This window comes from Erigeron canadensis, chromosome 2 (genome assembly GCF_010389155.1).
Source record: "Erigeron canadensis isolate Cc75 chromosome 2, C_canadensis_v1, whole genome shotgun sequence".
Taxonomy (NCBI): Eukaryota; Viridiplantae; Streptophyta; class Magnoliopsida; order Asterales; family Asteraceae; genus Erigeron; species Erigeron canadensis.
The window spans coordinates 32643999-32661930 of record NC_057762.1 but is presented as its reverse complement, the minus strand read 5'-3'; the positions used below and the strand labels follow the sequence as shown (position 1 = coordinate 32661930).

General features: G+C 33.0%; 2 protein-coding genes and 1 long non-coding RNA gene across 3 annotated transcripts; all 3 read left to right on the top strand.

Annotated features, from left to right (window-relative positions):
- The first annotated feature begins 1704 nt into the window (after positions 1 to 1704).
- Positions 1705 to 4272, top strand: LOC122586899 (UDP-glucose 6-dehydrogenase 5). Its single transcript, XM_043758920.1, has 2 exons — positions 1705 to 1857; positions 2630 to 4272. The coding sequence occupies exon 2, from the start codon at positions 2632 to 2634 to the stop codon at positions 4072 to 4074; it is 1443 nt and encodes a 480-aa protein (XP_043614855.1). The 5' UTR covers positions 1705 to 1857; positions 2630 to 2631; the 3' UTR covers positions 4075 to 4272.
- Positions 4273 to 9698: 5426 nt separating this feature from the next.
- On the top strand, positions 9699 to 10584 carry LOC122586394. The gene is made up of 3 exons (XR_006321973.1): positions 9699 to 9742; positions 10119 to 10328; positions 10456 to 10584. It is a non-coding gene; the product is annotated as an uncharacterized LOC122586394 (long non-coding RNA).
- A 1620-nt stretch (positions 10585 to 12204) lies between these two features.
- LOC122588104 (zinc finger protein ZAT1-like) lies at positions 12205 to 13335 on the top strand. Its single transcript, XM_043760244.1, has one exon. The coding sequence runs from the start codon at positions 12205 to 12207 to the stop codon at positions 13264 to 13266; it is 1062 nt and encodes a 353-aa protein (XP_043616179.1). The 3' UTR covers positions 13267 to 13335.
- The last annotated feature ends 4597 nt before the right edge of the window (positions 13336 to 17932 follow it).

Sequence of the window (17932 nt, the reverse complement as noted above, 5' to 3'; positions counted from 1 at the left end):
CTGCACGTTGCAGCGGACGTCGAGTTAGTGGCCGTGAGATGGTGGGGTGATAGGTCATAGAGTGTGATTGGTCATAGGAGGTAATAGGCCATGGAGTGGGATAGTCAAATTCCTTACCATCCGCCCTCGGATTTAAAAATTCTTCGAAAGTATATCGAATGACATCTCTAATGAAAGAGCATAAAATTTTAAGAACACCCATATAATTTTTATAATTTATCGATGTACGGTTTTTGAGATAAAAGATTTTGAATAAATTGGAAGTATAAATGATTTATGGAGAAGAGAAAAAAAATGATTGGTTGAGATTTGAGGAGAGAGAAAATATAATATAGCTATTTTAGGTAAATATAGAATTGATAGGGAATCATTTTGGGAAAGTGAATGCTGAAACTTAAAATTTAAAAGTTTTTTGCTTTATAATATAACATAGATATAGATATAGATATAGATATAGATATAGGGGTTTAGTATCTAGAAGTGTAAGAAACTTTTACATTTTTCCTATTGTATGAATATAACTTAGATTTGGTAAGAAGAAACTCTATAAAACTGTTCAAATAATGTAAAAGTGTATACGTGGCAAATTATATGAGCTAGCACGTGTAATCTTTCGATTGGTGCATGTTAAAATGTTACATTATTTGAACAGTTTTACAAAGTTTTTTCCTACAATGCACCAAATGTAAGTTACATTCATACAATAGTAAAAGTGTAAAAGTTCGTTACACTTCTAAATACTAAACCCTATAGAAATAGATTAATCATCTCCCTTCTTCAAAAGTCAAAACCATCTAAAAGTAACATATTTTAAGTTTTTAACTACATACATCTATACTATCTATACTATATTATAAAGCAGATCTCCCCGTTTACATTTTAAGTTTTAACATTTATTTTCCCAAAATGCCCATATATCGATTCTATATTTATCTAACACCCTTTCCCTCTCATCAAATCTCAACCAATCATTTTTTTTTCTCTCCTCCCTAAATCATTTCTTTTTCCAATTAATTTAAAATCTTTTATCTCAAAAACCATATATCGATAAATTATAAAAATTATATGGGTGTTCTTAAAATTTAATGCTCTTTCATTAGAGATGTCATTTTATATACTTTCAACGAAGTTTTAAATCGCAGGGCGAAGCCCGTACGGTTAAGGAATTTGGCTATCACACTCTATGACCTATCACCCCCACCATCTCACCACCGCAACGCGCGGGTACTTGCTCTCGTATATCATAAAGCAAATCCACTTTTCAACTTTCAACATTCAATTTCAACAATATACACATATTAATGCATGATGTACCATACATCAATGCATACAACTTTCTCTTTCATCCATAAATCATTTTATTCCTTTAATTCATTCAAAATCTTTTATCTCAAAAACCGTACATCGATAAATTATAAAAATTATATAGGTGTTCTAAAAATTTCATGCTCTTTCATTAGAGATGTCATTCGATATACTTTCGATGAATTTTAAAATCTGAGAGTGAAACACATACGACTAAGGCATTTAGCTATAACACTCTATGACATATAACTTCCTATGACTTAGGGTACTTGCTCTCGTTTAAATCAAAAATTCACCCTTTTTAGTTAAAAAAAAACGCTTCTTTTACCCGTTTTTGATGATAATAGGGTAGTTGAGTGTCACTTTTTTTCTAATAACATTACCAGAGGCACATCATACACACCTTGTAGTGGTTGTGTATATATATACTCTCTCTAATTCTCTATATATGCATGTCCCCGTTTGCCTCTGATTCATTCATCTCTGACACAACATACACATCACTTCTTTCTTCATCTTATTGATCTAGATCGACCGACTCCTACCATTCAGGTTAAACATTTCCTCTTAATTTATCTTTTCACAATTCCGCATCTTTTTTTACACATCTACATTTTTGTTTATTAGATCCATTTCTCATAATACTAATTACATATCTATAATTCATAAAAATTACACTGAATTATTATTAGCTCAAATTTCGTCATTAGATCTGTTACTTTCAGCTTAGATCGAATTCATACTTGTGTGATCTTCATAAATTTTAGTAGATCTGACTGTCCTCTTATTATAGCAATCACTAACCAGAATTTGAATTTCGATGTTGATTTTGAGTTTATTTTAGTTTACAAGTTTTCTGTTATAGCTTGGAATGTATAGGATTAAATGTTTCAAAATGTATATGAGTCCGACTTTAAATGTTGTTATTGTATGTAACTTTTGATATTTTAGCTCATGTGACAACTTATATGGATGACACGTCAGCAAAAGTATGTATGAAAATACAGTAGTATTTAAAGCACGTTATACGTTGGATAGATACTAGACTTTGAACTAAAGTTGAATGCGTTCTCAAACGATGATCCGTTTATTTTACGGGAATTATGTTCATAGAAGTATCTGTTAGCGGTGACAAATCTTACGGGGCGGGTCTGGTTGGATATCGGGTCAGAAACAACTATGTTTGATATTGTATCAGATGGGTTCAGGTATTTGTTTTTGTTTGATTTTAGGTTGTTAGATTGAGGCATTGGTGATGTGCTATTTAAAAGACTTCTTTTTTAGTAGATCTTATACACTAATATGTGGTTTTTGGAACCAACAGAAATGGTGAAGATCTGCTGTATTGGAGCTGGATATGTCGGGGGTCCTACGATGGCTGTGATAGCACTTAAGTGCCCGGATGTTCAGGTGGCTGTGGTTGATATTTCTGTGCCTCGCATCAATGCTTGGAACAGTGACCAGCTGCCAATTTATGAGCCGGGTCTTGATGATGTTGTGAAGCAATGCCGAGGCAAGAACCTGTTCTTTAGCACCGATGTGGAGAAGCATGTGTGTGAGGCGGATATAGTTTTTGTTTCTGTTAATACCCCTACCAAGACTCGAGGTCTTGGTGCCGGCAAAGCTGCAGATCTGACTTACTGGGAAAGTGCGGCTCGTATGATAGCTGATGTATCAAAATCGGACAAAATTGTAGTCGAGAAATCAACTGTCCCAGTGAAAACGGCCGAGGCTATTGAAAAGATCTTGACCCATAACAGCAAGGGAATTAACTTCCAAATTCTCTCCAACCCGGAATTTCTTGCAGAAGGAACTGCCATTGAAGATCTTTTTAAACCCGACAGGGTTCTCATTGGTGGACGGGAAACCCCTGGAGGGCAGAAAGCAATCCAAGCCTTGAAAGATGTTTATGCTCATTGGGTCCCAGAACAAAATATCATCACCACCAATTTATGGTCTGCAGAGCTCTCAAAGCTCGCTGCCAATGCTTTCTTGGCACAGAGAATCTCTTCTGTTAATGCCATGTCAGCTCTCTGTGAGGCTACAGGTGCAAATGTTAGTCAGGTGGCTTATGCTGTTGGAAAAGATACTAGAATCGGTCCAAAGTTCTTAAATGCGAGTGTCGGATTTGGTGGTTCTTGCTTCCAAAAGGATATCTTGAACCTGGTCTACATCTGTGAATGCAATGGCCTACCTGAAGTCGCAGAATACTGGAAACAAGTAATCAAGATCAACGATTACCAAAAATCCCGTTTTGTGAACCGTGTTGTAGCCTCTATGTTTAACACAGTTTCCAACAAGAAGATTGCCATTCTTGGATTTGCCTTCAAAAAAGACACAGGTGACACCCGTGAAACCCCTGCCATTGATGTCTGCAAGGGATTGTTAGGCGATAAGGCTTGTGTCAGCATCTACGACCCACAAGTCACTGAGGATCAGATCCAAAGAGACTTGACCTTGAACAAGTTCGATTGGGACCATCCTCTTCACCTTCAGCCAATGAGCCCAACTGCTGTGAAGCAAGTGGCTGTTGTTTGGGATGCTTATGAAGCCACCAAGGATGCACATGCCGTTTGCATTTTGACCGAGTGGGATGAGTTCAAAAGTCTAGACTACAAGAGGATATATGATAACATGCAGAAACCAGCTTTCATATTTGATGGAAGGAATGTGGTTGACGTTGAGAAGATGAGAGAGATCGGATTCATTGTTTACTCGATTGGTAAGCCACTGGATGCTTGGCTCAAGGACATGCCGGCTGTTGCCTAAACCCTTGGGGGTTAGTCAGTTGAATTCTTTACTCAATACTTTTGGGCTTCTGTTTCTTTTATATAGTTGAAAAGAGTGTTGCTATATCTGTTTAAGAATATTTTATGTTTACCTTTAATTTACTTTACATTGTGTAACAGATGATATTATTGAATTCTTGGGTTTGTATAACCTAATCTCAACCCCTTTTTTCTTCAATCAATTGCTGATAATGATACAAATGTTCTGAGTAAATTTATGATATCAATTCTCATTTTTTTGGGCTATATGTGATTTCTGATCCTATATAGAATATCTGTGTAGTGTTAAAAAATATGTTCATTATATATGTGAAATGCAGACATGATAGAGTATGGCAAATACCTATAACACCTAACTTCTTGCTAAGCACCTAGCTGCTGCCGATTCTCAACCATTACTGACTTCCGCAGTCCCACTAAATGAGCAGTCAGATAACCCCTACAAGCTTATCTATTAGGAGCCTGTTTCATTATCGGTTACACTTTTTTGTGTCGGTGCAAGCCTGGCCAACAAAAATGAAACATGTTAATCTAATCATAATCACTGGACCAAAGACCATAATGGCGCAGGATTGGACAGGACTTGTCAGTTGTTCCATCTTCCTTTCAAATTTAATTTTTAAGTTTCCATTTAAATGGCAGTTGATGTATCCTCTTTTTAAACTAGGTTTTTTGGTCTTCCTTTCTTAACATTGATGGATCCAACCGTTATAATCCTTTTATATATGTGTTGTAAGTTGACTTTGATCCACTGGTGTAGCGGGCGGGTGAATTGGGTAATGGGTTGAAACAAGTTTTATTTAGAGCGTATCGAATCTAGATGACCCACAACCACTGGGTCAAAGTTGTTACCACTGCCTTTTAACATAAATCAATTTTGCCTGTTAATGTAGTATCACCAATGTATTGAACTCACTTTGATCAAGCTATATGAATTACATGATAGTCCACCTGATAAGAAACCCTGTTTGTGTGAATACCTAAAGCCCGATTTTAGAAAATGATATTAAGGCCAATAACCCAACTGTTCAAACTTCAACTCCCGATCTTAAAAACATAACGTATAATGCTTTGTATATTAGTATATATTTTTCTACTGCTTAGTATCTTAAAAGACCGCCTACTTCTTTCTTTTGTTTTTCTGTTTAACTGATCACTCCACTTTCATAAACTGACCGTCTATATATCAATTGCATTTCATATTTCACATCCGTAAGTAGTGTATATGTGACAGTGATATTCTGAAAATCTGGCGCAGCGGCTGCAGCCTCTTCTTCATCAACCTTTTTTCCATGTATTGATATCTGAATGTATGTAAGATTACCACCACTGGTATATTTTATAAAAAAATTACCCAATGTGTATATTTATCAGTAAGCGTTATAATACACATTGGGTTTTTAAAAATCATGTACTATTTTTTTCCATTATAACGCTTGTAGCCTTGTACTATGATTTTAGAATCGTCTTTGGTGGTTATAAGCGTTATAATACACATTGGGCGAGTTAGGACCCATTGCAGTTTGGCCAAGTTTAAATGCTGCAGTGCCGCCCCTGCTTGCCTGCTTGGACCTAAAAGGGAGTAGAGATCAATCTTTCCTTATAATCAATTCAAGGTTAGTCTCTATGTCTAGATTGATGCTGCCTTTCTGTCCGCCTGTCCCCTCGCTCCCTTCTTGTAAAATGTTGTCCAATAATTCTATCTTTCCTTGATGGGTTCGGTAGCTTATCTTGTAGATATGTAAAGGTCGTCTCAAACCAAAGACATGCAAAAACTTTGCCCTCTTTTATGTGTCTTTAGAATGCATGACATTGGCATTACTTGCTTTTCGGCCATTTGTTCTCTCATTTTTCACAACTTAGCTTCTGTTTGTGTTGTCGATGGTTTTACAAGTGAACCCACCACCATGCAGTTTGGCATGTCATTCAAACAAATTCCGGCTTCCTTTCCAGTGAATCAAGTTAGTAGCAGAGAGTTGCCATGTTTATAGCAAACAGTTGAAGACTTGTAGCATTTAATCATAAGAAATTTGAGTCTACTTATATCTATACTATATTATAAAGTAAATCTCCCCTGTCTACATTTTAAGTTTCAACATTTACTTTCTCCAAATGCCTTCCCTATCTATTCTATATTTATCTAAAACGAGAGCAAATACCCGCACGTTGCGGTGGTAAAATGATGAGGGTGATAGATCATAGGAGGTTATATGTCATAGAGTGTCATAGCCAAATGCCTTAGTCGTACGGGCTCCACCCTCGGATTTAAAAATTCGTCGAAAGTATATCGAATGACATCTCTAATGAAAGAGCATGAAATTTTAAGAACACCCATATAATTTTTATAACCTATCGATGTACGGTTTTTGAGATAAAAGATTTTGAAAGAATTAAAGGATTTATGGAGGAGAGAGAAAGTTGTATGCATTGAAGTATGGTACATCAACGAGAGCAAGTACCCGTGCGTTGCGGCGGTAAAATGATGAGGGTGATAGGTCATAAAGTGTGATAGGTCATATGAGGTTATATGTCATAGAGTGTGATAGCCAAATGCCTTAACCGTACGGGATCCGCCCTCGGATTTAAAAATTCGTTGAAAGTATATCGAATGACATTTCTAATGAAAGAACATGAAATTTAAAGAACACCCGTATAATTTTTTATAATTTATCGATATACGGTTTTTGAGATAAAAGATTTTGAAAGAATTAGAGGAATAAAATGATTTATGGAGGAGAGAGAAAATTGTATGCATTGATGTATGGTACATTATGCATTAATATGTGTATATTGTTGAATTGAATGTTGAAAGTTGAAAAGTGAATTTGTTTTATAATATAGTATAGATAGTATCTAAAATAACTATAATACTCTTTTTCTTTCCTCAAATCTTAACTAATAATCTTTTTTCTCTCTCCTCCATAGATCATTTATTCCTCTAATTCATTCAAAATATTTTATCTCAAAAACCGTACATCGATAAATTATAAAAACTATATGGATATTTTTAAAATTTCATGCTCTTTCATTAGAGATGTCATTCGATATACTTTCGACGAATTTTTAAAACCCGATAACAGAGCCCGTACGGATAAAGAATTTGGCTATCACACTCTATGACCTATCATATTCTATGACTTATCACTCTCACCATCTCACCGCCGCAATGCGCGGATACTTGCTCTCGTATAGCATAATCAAATTTCTAAATAGTTACACAGTTTATTTTCAACAATAAAAAGTAAAAGTAATTTTTATTTGTCTCTACATTTGTTACACTGCAGCATGTTCCAAAGACTGCTGGGATGAAACTGAGAGATTGTAGGGAAACCCAAATATAATGCTTTTTCAGTATCCTAATTGTGAAGGTATGGAACCAAAAAGATAACTGTAGACAACACAATTCGATATAAGATTTCTTTCATCAGCTAGTTGACTGGCTAAATATATAACATAACCCAAGTATAAATAATGCTAAAATGAACATCTCTACATCTATAAAGATTAAAATGTAAAAAAAGAAGGTGATCAAGTTAGTGACAAGATCATTTGTGTATTTCTACTCAGGAAGTTTATAAAATGGGCAACGTATTGCCATCGAAACTTCAAAAGGTCTACACAGGGGACTTTGGTCCAAAACCGAGATGGTGTTTCTTTGACCATAACATAATTATTTAAAAGGGGCAAATCAAAAATAAAAAAATAAAAAATGAGTATCCTTTAGAATAATAATTTTCTTACTTTTGCATAAAATCTTGTGAAGGAGAAATTATGTCGCCCATCGCAATCGTCATCCTCATCCTCATCATTGTTATCGTCATCGTAGTTGTCCTCATCACCATCTATATCCTCTTCATAAGTACGATTGATCTCGACATTAAAGGTCCTTTCATTTACATTTTCATCATCTGGTTTTTCATGTTGTTTCAACTTGGGAATAATGATCTCAAGCATTGCAGTACCGAACACCTTATTAGCTTTGACACCACGGGTGGTATACATTTTAACAGGTGAATCAATATCTGGTAAATCAATATAACAAACGTACTTTTTATAGCCGCGGGTGGCTTCAAGAACTCCATCACCTTCGCCGATGATGGTAACAGTTTTGTTTTTCTCAACGGATACCTTGATATTTTCTTCAAGAACTCCATCAAGTCTATGTGAACCATACTTAAAGGTTCCAGTAAAACTATACTACTTTCGGTATTCTACTGTATATGTAAACATAGGTTTCATATCCATTTCAAGTTTTCAGAATTTATCAGGCCAAAGAATAGATGTTAGATGGCACAAAAGCTATACCAAACAGACACAATTCCCTCACATTAACCTCCAAGATTAACAGTTGTTACAACTACTTAACACAGTCATTTGGATCAACAAACAACTAAGAGAATATCGACCATCAATAGTAGGAAGAGCTTGACCGAGGTTAGAAATTAGAATTCATAAAACATTTAAAAGTGAACACATACACACACTTAACCAATCATGAAAGCTTATAGTCACACATCATCTAATTGTAGCTCTGCAACCACAAATAAAAATCTCCAAAATATAAAGAAAGATATAAACTTTTACCATTTTAAATTGCTTAATATCAAGTTTTACCTTTTTTGCTAGCATAGATAATAGCACGCAATTTCCAAAAAACAATGTACAAATAATAACGGGATATGAGTAGCATTATTTACTTACGATACAGGTGAACCAAAAGAGGCAAAAAAAATAAAATTGCTAAGAGCATAAACCGAAATGGTCATTTTTTGGAATAATCAGTGTGCGTCATTGGCAAGGAAAATTTTAGACGGCCGACCTGATTAGGCGAGCATTTGCATGTATTATTACATTTTGGGCATATTAATTGGCATAACCACGTCATGATAAGAAATGGCCAAAGTTATAAAAATAAAAAAAAAATTAAAAAAATAGAGTTTCAAACAAACACTCAATATCTATGCAAATAGTATAACTAATAAGGTCAGTATCAATTTATGAGGGTAAAGATACAAAATGTGTAAAACAGCATTGATCATTCATACGACATACATACAAACATACATACATACAGTAGTACTTACTAAAGAGAGACGATGAAGGGATTTCGTGTTCAAACTTAGGTACACAATACGATGCTATACACGCTGATGAAAAACGGATGAACTGCGGCTGAGATCTGTCGATCGTCACCGACATGGAAGCATTCTTCGCAAGTTGCTTCAACGAACAAGCACGTCCCATTCTTCCTTCCTATCAAATCAAATCAATTCAATTCAATTTTTCTTATATACACGCCGTATAGATATGTTTAGGGTTAATTCATACTTAATTAAGTTATTACATAACATTTTGGGGTTAGTTTTTTTATAAGAAAGTTTGATGATGATATTTAATTAGTGGGCCAGGCCATATTATATGAATTAATGGACAATATTTATCCCTTATTAGCCCGACCAATTTAAAAACACTCTCTCAAATTGTCAAATCACCGTGGATGGAGGACGAGGTTTAATACTTTAATAGGGTTTTTCTTACATATATATATATATATATATACTTTTTTTTTTTGAAAAGTTTTTCTTACATATATTTGATTGTCATCCAAAACACACACTAACACTATTGCTCTGCAGCCCCCTTTTAAGGTATTTACATCATCATGTCATTTACATATTATTAATTCTGGATTGTTTGGCCTAGTTTGTTTTAGCTTATTTTTGATAAGATTAATTTGTACTACGTATGTTTTTTTTCATTTAGGTTATTTGTAGATTGAATTTTTCGTCATTTGATTATATAAACTAAGCTCATTAGTAAGAAAAAAAACCTCAAAAAAATTAACTAAGCTATAAGCTAAGTTAGGCCAAACAGCCCCTTACACTAAATTATAAGTTGTCATTAGTATGATAAACTGATGACACATTTCGATCAGAGATTCATCTAGGCTAAACTTATTTTTATTTTTATTCTAATTATCGACTTGTCTGATAAATTCTCAATCTTGATATATATAGGTCATAGGAGGAGAAATGGGCTCGTTAATAAAGATTGTAGCCTCCAGCAGCAGGCTTCCCCGCTGTCTCATCCCATCATCACGTGCCTTGGTGGCTACTCATCAACGCTGCTTCTGTAGCACCACCACTATCAACGATGATGGTCGCGGTTTTAAGAATAATCTCCTCCGTGTTCGTAACGTTGCCGTTCATAGGATGTCTAACTTCATATACGAAAGTACGTAATTTACTTTTTTAATTTTAGTTTTTGGACCTTGCTAGCTATAGAACATGCACATAAATATATTGCAACCACAATACATTTATAGTCTACTCTAACTAATGGATTTTCCTTGATGAATTAGATATAATGAATTGATTCGGGCTATTCAACGAGAGGGCTTATTGTATAAAAGCGACAGTAATTGCGCCAACAGACGTGGAAAACGATGAATGTCTCTGCTGCTACTTAGAAATGAAAGGAGTCATTTCCCATAGAAGCGGTAGTGTATGATGAATTGAAAGCAACATATCGCAAGTATGAATGCAGATTTTGGTTACCGGAAGATACATATTATTTGAATGGCGACATCAGAGGTACCCGGGCTGAATTTAGTAAAGGAGAACTATTACTAACTATTCCCAAGTTCAACGAAGCAGAGAGGATGATTATGCAGTGCAGAAGAAACATGAAGCAGGAGAGTTTTCTAAGCTTAAGAAAGATGCACTCATATTTGATATCAAGGTCAATGTTGCAGTATTTGATTGATACATAAAGTATTTGGCACAATAAATTGTTTTCTTCTTGCATTTCTTCATTTGGAATTTGTAAACGGGCTACTTGTTGTTTTTGGCACTATGGAATTCGTTATCCCTCTTAAGCAAAAATTACGCCGCCTTTTTCTTCTTGAAACATCCCCTAATTGCTCGTCGTTTAACTACATACCAAGAAAATAAAATTGAATTCTCTTGGGTTGGGAAAATTTGGCCTCAACCCTATCAATGAACCTGCTAATTAAGCAACATTGAAAACCTTGAGAGGAACTGGCAATTTTGGTGTTGGTTAAAAACTCAAAAGTTCCGTGGTAAAAGTTAAAAGGCCTAAAAGGTTACTGTCTTTAAGTGGACTTTAATTGTTATATGGTGCCTGGCCGTGATGGTCAAAGAGACAGTTTTGGTGCTGGTAAAGATCGGTGGCCGGCGATATTGATATGGAGAATTGAACTTGTATACGGTTGAAGGAGATTTAAGGGTTAGAAATAAATAAGAAAAAAGTTGGTGGTGAAAGATAAAAACTCAAAAGTTCTGTACCAAATTTTGAAAGGCCTGAAATGTTATGTCCCTAATTGTTATATACTCGTACTACGAGACAGCACGAGTATATAATTTTAAAAATTTCTGTAACTCCATGAAATTCAAAACAAATTCAATTTTCCATTCGCAACGTCTATACTTCCTTCCAAGACTTGCAACTATACATACACATATACAGCCTTAAAACTCACAAATCATATTCTTCTGAAAGAATAAAGACTCTGTTCTCCTTACCAGACTTTTACACCTATTAGGGTTTTTTTTAGTTTTTTGTTCTCCCTCATTATAACTAATTCAATTTGGGGTTCCTTACTTCTATCATTGTATCTTTCCCTTTTTATTGATCATTGGGCTTAAGGTTTTCGATATTTGTAGTGGGTGTTCATAGCTTCCCCTGTTTCTTGATCATTCAAAGTTGTATTGCATATTGTCGAAGTGGGTGCTTAAAGATTCTGTCTTTTTTAGATAATTCATTCTGGGTTTTCTGAATTCCAAAGTAAGTGTTCATTTTCTTGATCATTTGGTTTTGGTTTTTGATATTTGTATTTGGTATTGCCGTATTGGTATATTGCTCTGTTTCATGATCATTCAAATTGGGCTTTCTTATCTTGGAACTGAAGTGGATGTTTAAACATTCCATCTTTTGTTAATAATTCAATCTAGGTTTCCTGAATTGTAAAGTGGGTGTTCATTTTTCGTTTATTCGTTACAAGTTTCTTATATTTCTCCGTTTTTTCCCCAATTTTCAAGATTGAATTTTTTTTAGGTTACATTTTTCTGGGTTTTACAATTCTTGAATCATGGAAGAAGATTATAAATGCAAGTTCTGTAATCATGGTTTTTCAAATGGTGATCTGTTGGAAGTTCATATGAAAAAGCATTTGGGGGCTTTGGTTTCATGTTGTAAAAAACAGAGCATTGTCGAAAACAATCAAGATTCTGTTAATGGTGGAATGGGTGTTGACTTTGTTAATGAAAAGATCAAGAAAAATGAAGAAATTTTAAAATTTTATGAAGATTGTGTGGACAATTCTTATGGTTTGAAAGAAAACTCCAAGAAAACTCCAGTTTTGAATCTGAAATCGGTATCGGATGCAAGTTGTAAGCAATTGCATATGAAATCTCACTCAGTCAAGAAAATGTGTGTAGAATGCGGTAAGAGTTTTGATACATTTAAGGCTTTGTATTGGCATATGAGATGCCATACCATCAAGAAATGTCAGCCGTGTGAAAAATCGACATCATCATCTTCTTCTTCATTTTTGGAACATTGTAAATTGGATAAGGAGTTAAAAAGGGACACATCAAATTCAGTAAGTAAAAAGAGATCAGAGACAATGTACAAGCCTGCTAAGCCAAATGATGCTTCAAGTAGTACTAGTATGAGTGTTTTGCCATCAAATGATGAGGATTATGATAATGAAGCTGTAGTAGGGGCATTGGGCTTAATGATGCTCTCAAGGGGTTTTACCGATTTGGATTTGGTTCGGGCTAAAAGGCTAAGTTTTACTGACCATGAACTCGTACTTTCTGCTGATGGGTCAATATTGTTTACCAAGAAAGAGGGATTTGGTGAATCTGGGTCGGTTCAAGATAATACGGATATACTGAAAAACAATGCAAAGTCAACTGGTGAATATGGCCGTGGCAAGGGTAAAGGAAAGGCTTGTGTTGATCAATTTAACAATGAGATGAGGAAATCTAAGGGTCATATATGCTCGGTTTGTTTCAAGGAATTCAGGTCAGGACAAGCTTTAGGAGGACACAAAAGGGCTCATAACAATGTGAATAAAAGTAATGAGACTGCTGTTAACGAAGAAACTGGTGATTCTTTTAATATTCGTGGACATTTGGATGGATGAAGATGATTCTTTTGACATGGGTTAGGAATGATAACAAGTGGAACTAGGTGGTGTTCTTACTCTATAGCTATGCAGCTTGTGTTTCCCTTTGTTAATAGACTGGAATATGACAATTTTTGATGATAGATGTTAACAAAACTTAAAGCAGAAATGATTTGTTTGTACCATATTTTATTCTACATATGCAATCTTTGTAGTTCATTTGGAAGTCTGCTTTCAAAATTTGCTTTTGGTTTACTGCTATTAAATAAGGTCATACAAAATTCTATTCAGTTCATGTGTTTGGTATCATGTGTTACATTAAAAATGATTGTTTTGAAATGGAAAAGAATAACTATGTTCTTTTGTTGTTCAAACCTTCTTTGATTTGATTAAATTGCCAGGTTAAACAAGATGGTTACTATAGCTAGGATCCAGAAACTAACCTCATAACTATTATCCACGAAGTGAATTTTAACGAAAAATTCATGTTAATAAACGAATATGTACATGGCTCTCGTCTATAAATACTTGATAAATTGTTGCTTATATACTTTTTATGTTTATAGTATGTTGTTGGGATTGTCTTTTGTGAATCAGTTGTATGCCAAGCAGGTTGGATAACTAATTCAGATTTTGGATGTTTAATATGTTTAATTCGCATCGTGATACTTCTAATTATATATTAGGAAGTATCCGGTTGTCCTTGTTTGTTGGCTTTTCATTAATTCAAATGAACGAACATCAAGCAATTATATGTTATTAAACTCAATGAACCTCGAAACAAGGAACCATGTATACGAGTCACCGGAACCAACCATGGGTGATGGACTAACAAACCACATATTCATCAATTAAGGACCTTTGAATTCGACTCTCAAAATAACACACTGACACACCCAAGAGGCCAACAACAAAATGAAGGCCCAAATCTGAGAAATAAGAGCTGGGTATCAAACTCACATAGCACACGTAAACTCTCTTGCAATTCTGTAGTATTTTCTACTGGGCCTAACCTTATGGGAGCCCATGTTTTTATCTTCCGTTGTGGGCTGATATCATACACATATAAAATAAGTTGTACACCAAGAAAATTAAGGTTGTTCCTGACCTCACGGATCTGGTTTGACTAAATCTCAAACCGGCCATTTCCAATTGGTTTGACGGTTAGATAAACATCCCTAAAGAAAAATACAAATCATCTTTCTTAGGACATATAATTAGAATTTTTGGAATAGTAATGTTTCCAAAACAAGTTGTAAAAGTAGGTAGTCAAAGATGGAATTTACAAAAAAAAATTTCGTTCATATGAGAGGAAGACCCGAGTTTCTCAAACTTTCGTGCTCAATAATGGTCATCTCCCATGTCTAAAAAACTCGGCTTATAACTAAAATCCAAAACAGAAGCCGCTATCTACTAGTTTTACAAAGAAATTATTAACTCTTTAGTTTTGTAATTTTTTTCTTAGGAATCACTAGTCCAACAAAAGTATATTCATATTGCTTTGAAGTAAAAAACAAATCAAATCGTAGCCGTTTTGTGTCAGGGAATAAAAAAGTTAACTAGATCCGAGCATTTAACATTGTAACGAATTGTATAAGCTGTTATTAATACCTTAGGAAAATTATAAGCCTACAAAAGAATAAATTAACATCCATGTCTTTCTTTTTCTGGATGAATAAAATCAAAACAAAAGAAAAAAAAAATCATATATAGTATAAACAAATCATTTTCTAACACAATCATTATTCTTCAAACATTTAAGAACACATATATATATACGTACCGGGTACATATATAATGTACGGATCTTTTCTTAATATTCCTAAATCCTTTTCTAAACCCCTAATTTTCAATTCAACCCAATTTAATGCATTGAATACAAACACTCAAAAAATCAAATTTTATACATGCACGAATATGAATCAATCAATCTAATTATTATCAATAATAAGATGAAAATGATATTATCATTATCATTATTATATACTATTAGAAAAGATGAATTTAAATTTCGGAAGTGATTGGGATTATTATATGAAACTAATAAGGATCTAACAGATTTATTGAATGGATTATGCAATTGGATGTTACAGCCAATATGTTAGAAATAATAACAACCTTTGTTGTGAAATAAAACTTTAAAATATAATGTAATAAACGTTTACTTGTGGAACTAAAGTTATTCATGTTCTGATGACACTAATTTGGCCTAAGAACATAGACAAGAACGGCAATTTTGATGTCGTAGTTCGTAGTTGATATAGTTGGGGAACGGACCTGGTTAATATATTGAGGCATAGTCTCGTTTTTTCTAATTGATATAGTTTGGACGTAAGTTGATGTATATTTGGTTGCTTTTTTGACCTTAGAAAAGTTTTTCTTTCAATACAAAGTTTCTCATGATAACACATTGAAACCAAATTTAATAAAAGCTATAACATAGTTTTGAGCCACTTAGTTTTAAGCTAGATGACCATTATAAATATATAATTTTTACATAATTAAGACATAGCTAGGATATATTATTACAAAATATGATATATATATATATATATAGGGACAATCAAATAAGAACGGTGAGAACACTTAAAAAATATCATTTTGATGCATTAAAAGTCCATAAAACTAACATAGTGCATAACTAATTATCATTATTTAAATGTATAACAACACATTTGTCTGTCAAAATCATAAAAATCATTTTTTTTTTGTGCATCCATTTTGGATGCATATTTTTCAAAATGATGCATCCACCAAAAAACATGATTTTTTCGGTTTTGACGGATCAATGTGTTGTTAAACACTTAAATAATGATAATTAGTTATGCACTATGTTAGTTTTATGGACTTTTAACGCATCAAAATGATGTTTTTAAGTGTTCTCACCGTTCTTATTTTAAAACTGTTCTCACTGGAGTGCTACCCTATATATATATATATATATATATATTCTCTTATTTCTACCAGCATCAAAGCACAAGGAAAAGGCAAGCCACCTTCCCAAGCTAATCATCTCTGTCAACAATTGGTTTACAAGGAGAAGCAATGCGGCAGAAAAAGAAGATTTGTTGCAATGTAGCTCCATAAGAACCATAAATAAAAAGACACAAAATATTAGCAAAAATAGAGATTTTAGACGTAATAGAAAGGATATATATAATACACATTTACTTTCATTTTTAAACCTACTTTTAATAATCTAACCTTATAAAAATTATTAAATGTATAGTAATCTTATAAATATATTGCTTTTGAAAAAACACTGTATATGTTAAACAAAATTAATTTTAAAAAAGAAGTACACAGTAAATTGATTTAAAAGATATGTCTATTTATTTTGGAATAAAATAAAACGGGAATATAAGTTACATATCTATTTATTTATCAATCAACTATATTATTGTTTTTTGGCAGCTAATCTATTATTTATCAAATTTTAAGACATCTCACATCTTGTAAATAATATATGAAAAATGATTAAAAAAAAATAATAATAATAACCCAAAGACTATATACAATTTGTAAGTACATACTTAAAATCATTATATTTTAACCTATAACCCAAGTCTATATATATATAACATGGAAATTTCCGGCCCCGCATTGTGGGGAATGAATTGTCGTGTTAAAACTATTGTGTTATTTAGTATATTTACGTTGAATTAATAAATATTCTGTCATGAATAGTTTTGTTTAAAAGTCATATAAAATATAAATTTAATATATTAATTTAAATGCAAAACTACGATAGTTTCCATCTGCGTGTTGCACGGTTTTAATTAGTTCGATTAGTTTTTGTTATTTAATCAAAGACAAAACACCAAAAATTCTACGAGTAATAGTTTTTAATCTATTATTTGGAAACCTGAAAATGATTATGTTTTGTTATTGAGTATGTGCTACTATATATGTTTGTTAAAATCTTTAACATATTGAGGATGTAAGAAACCAAGAAGTAACCCGACCATTCCAAAAAAAAATAAGAAGTAACCCGTAATTTTAAACCTGAAAGATATACAATGTGGTAAAATCTGAATATTGTTACAAAAATAAATAAATTTAAGTGTTCAATATAATTATTTAAAAACCCGAAAGGAAAACCATATGAAAAAACCATGAAGTGACTCGAATAATGGTGCGAGTTATAATATGGACGAACAGTAACTCGCCACGTAGGCGAGTTACTATTCACATTATATTCACATATTATAATATATAATGAGGTTAGGGGTTTATGTTGCTGTTATATATCTAAGATTGGACGTATAAACACTCACATGTTTTTTTAATCTATAAAAAACATGGAAGCCAAACAATTGTATATATATATATATATATATTAAAAAATTAGTATGTGAGGGGTTACACACCCAAACTTAAGTGTCTAACAACCACATATTTTTTCTCATATATAATTTGTTAGGACATGTTAAAATTATTATAATTTAATCTAACCATCTCTTAAAAATATGTATAAATCTCTTATATAAATAAAAGAGAATTATTTCTAGAAGATTTTTGTAGAAAAATTCTTATGTGGCAAACTTACAATCTTTCCTACAAATGATTTTAGAAATTATGACATCATATTTAAAATTATAATATTAGCAACATTTTAGTTTACTTTAAAAATTAATCCATCTTAACACTATCTTAATTATTTTATTAAATTTTCATATAATAT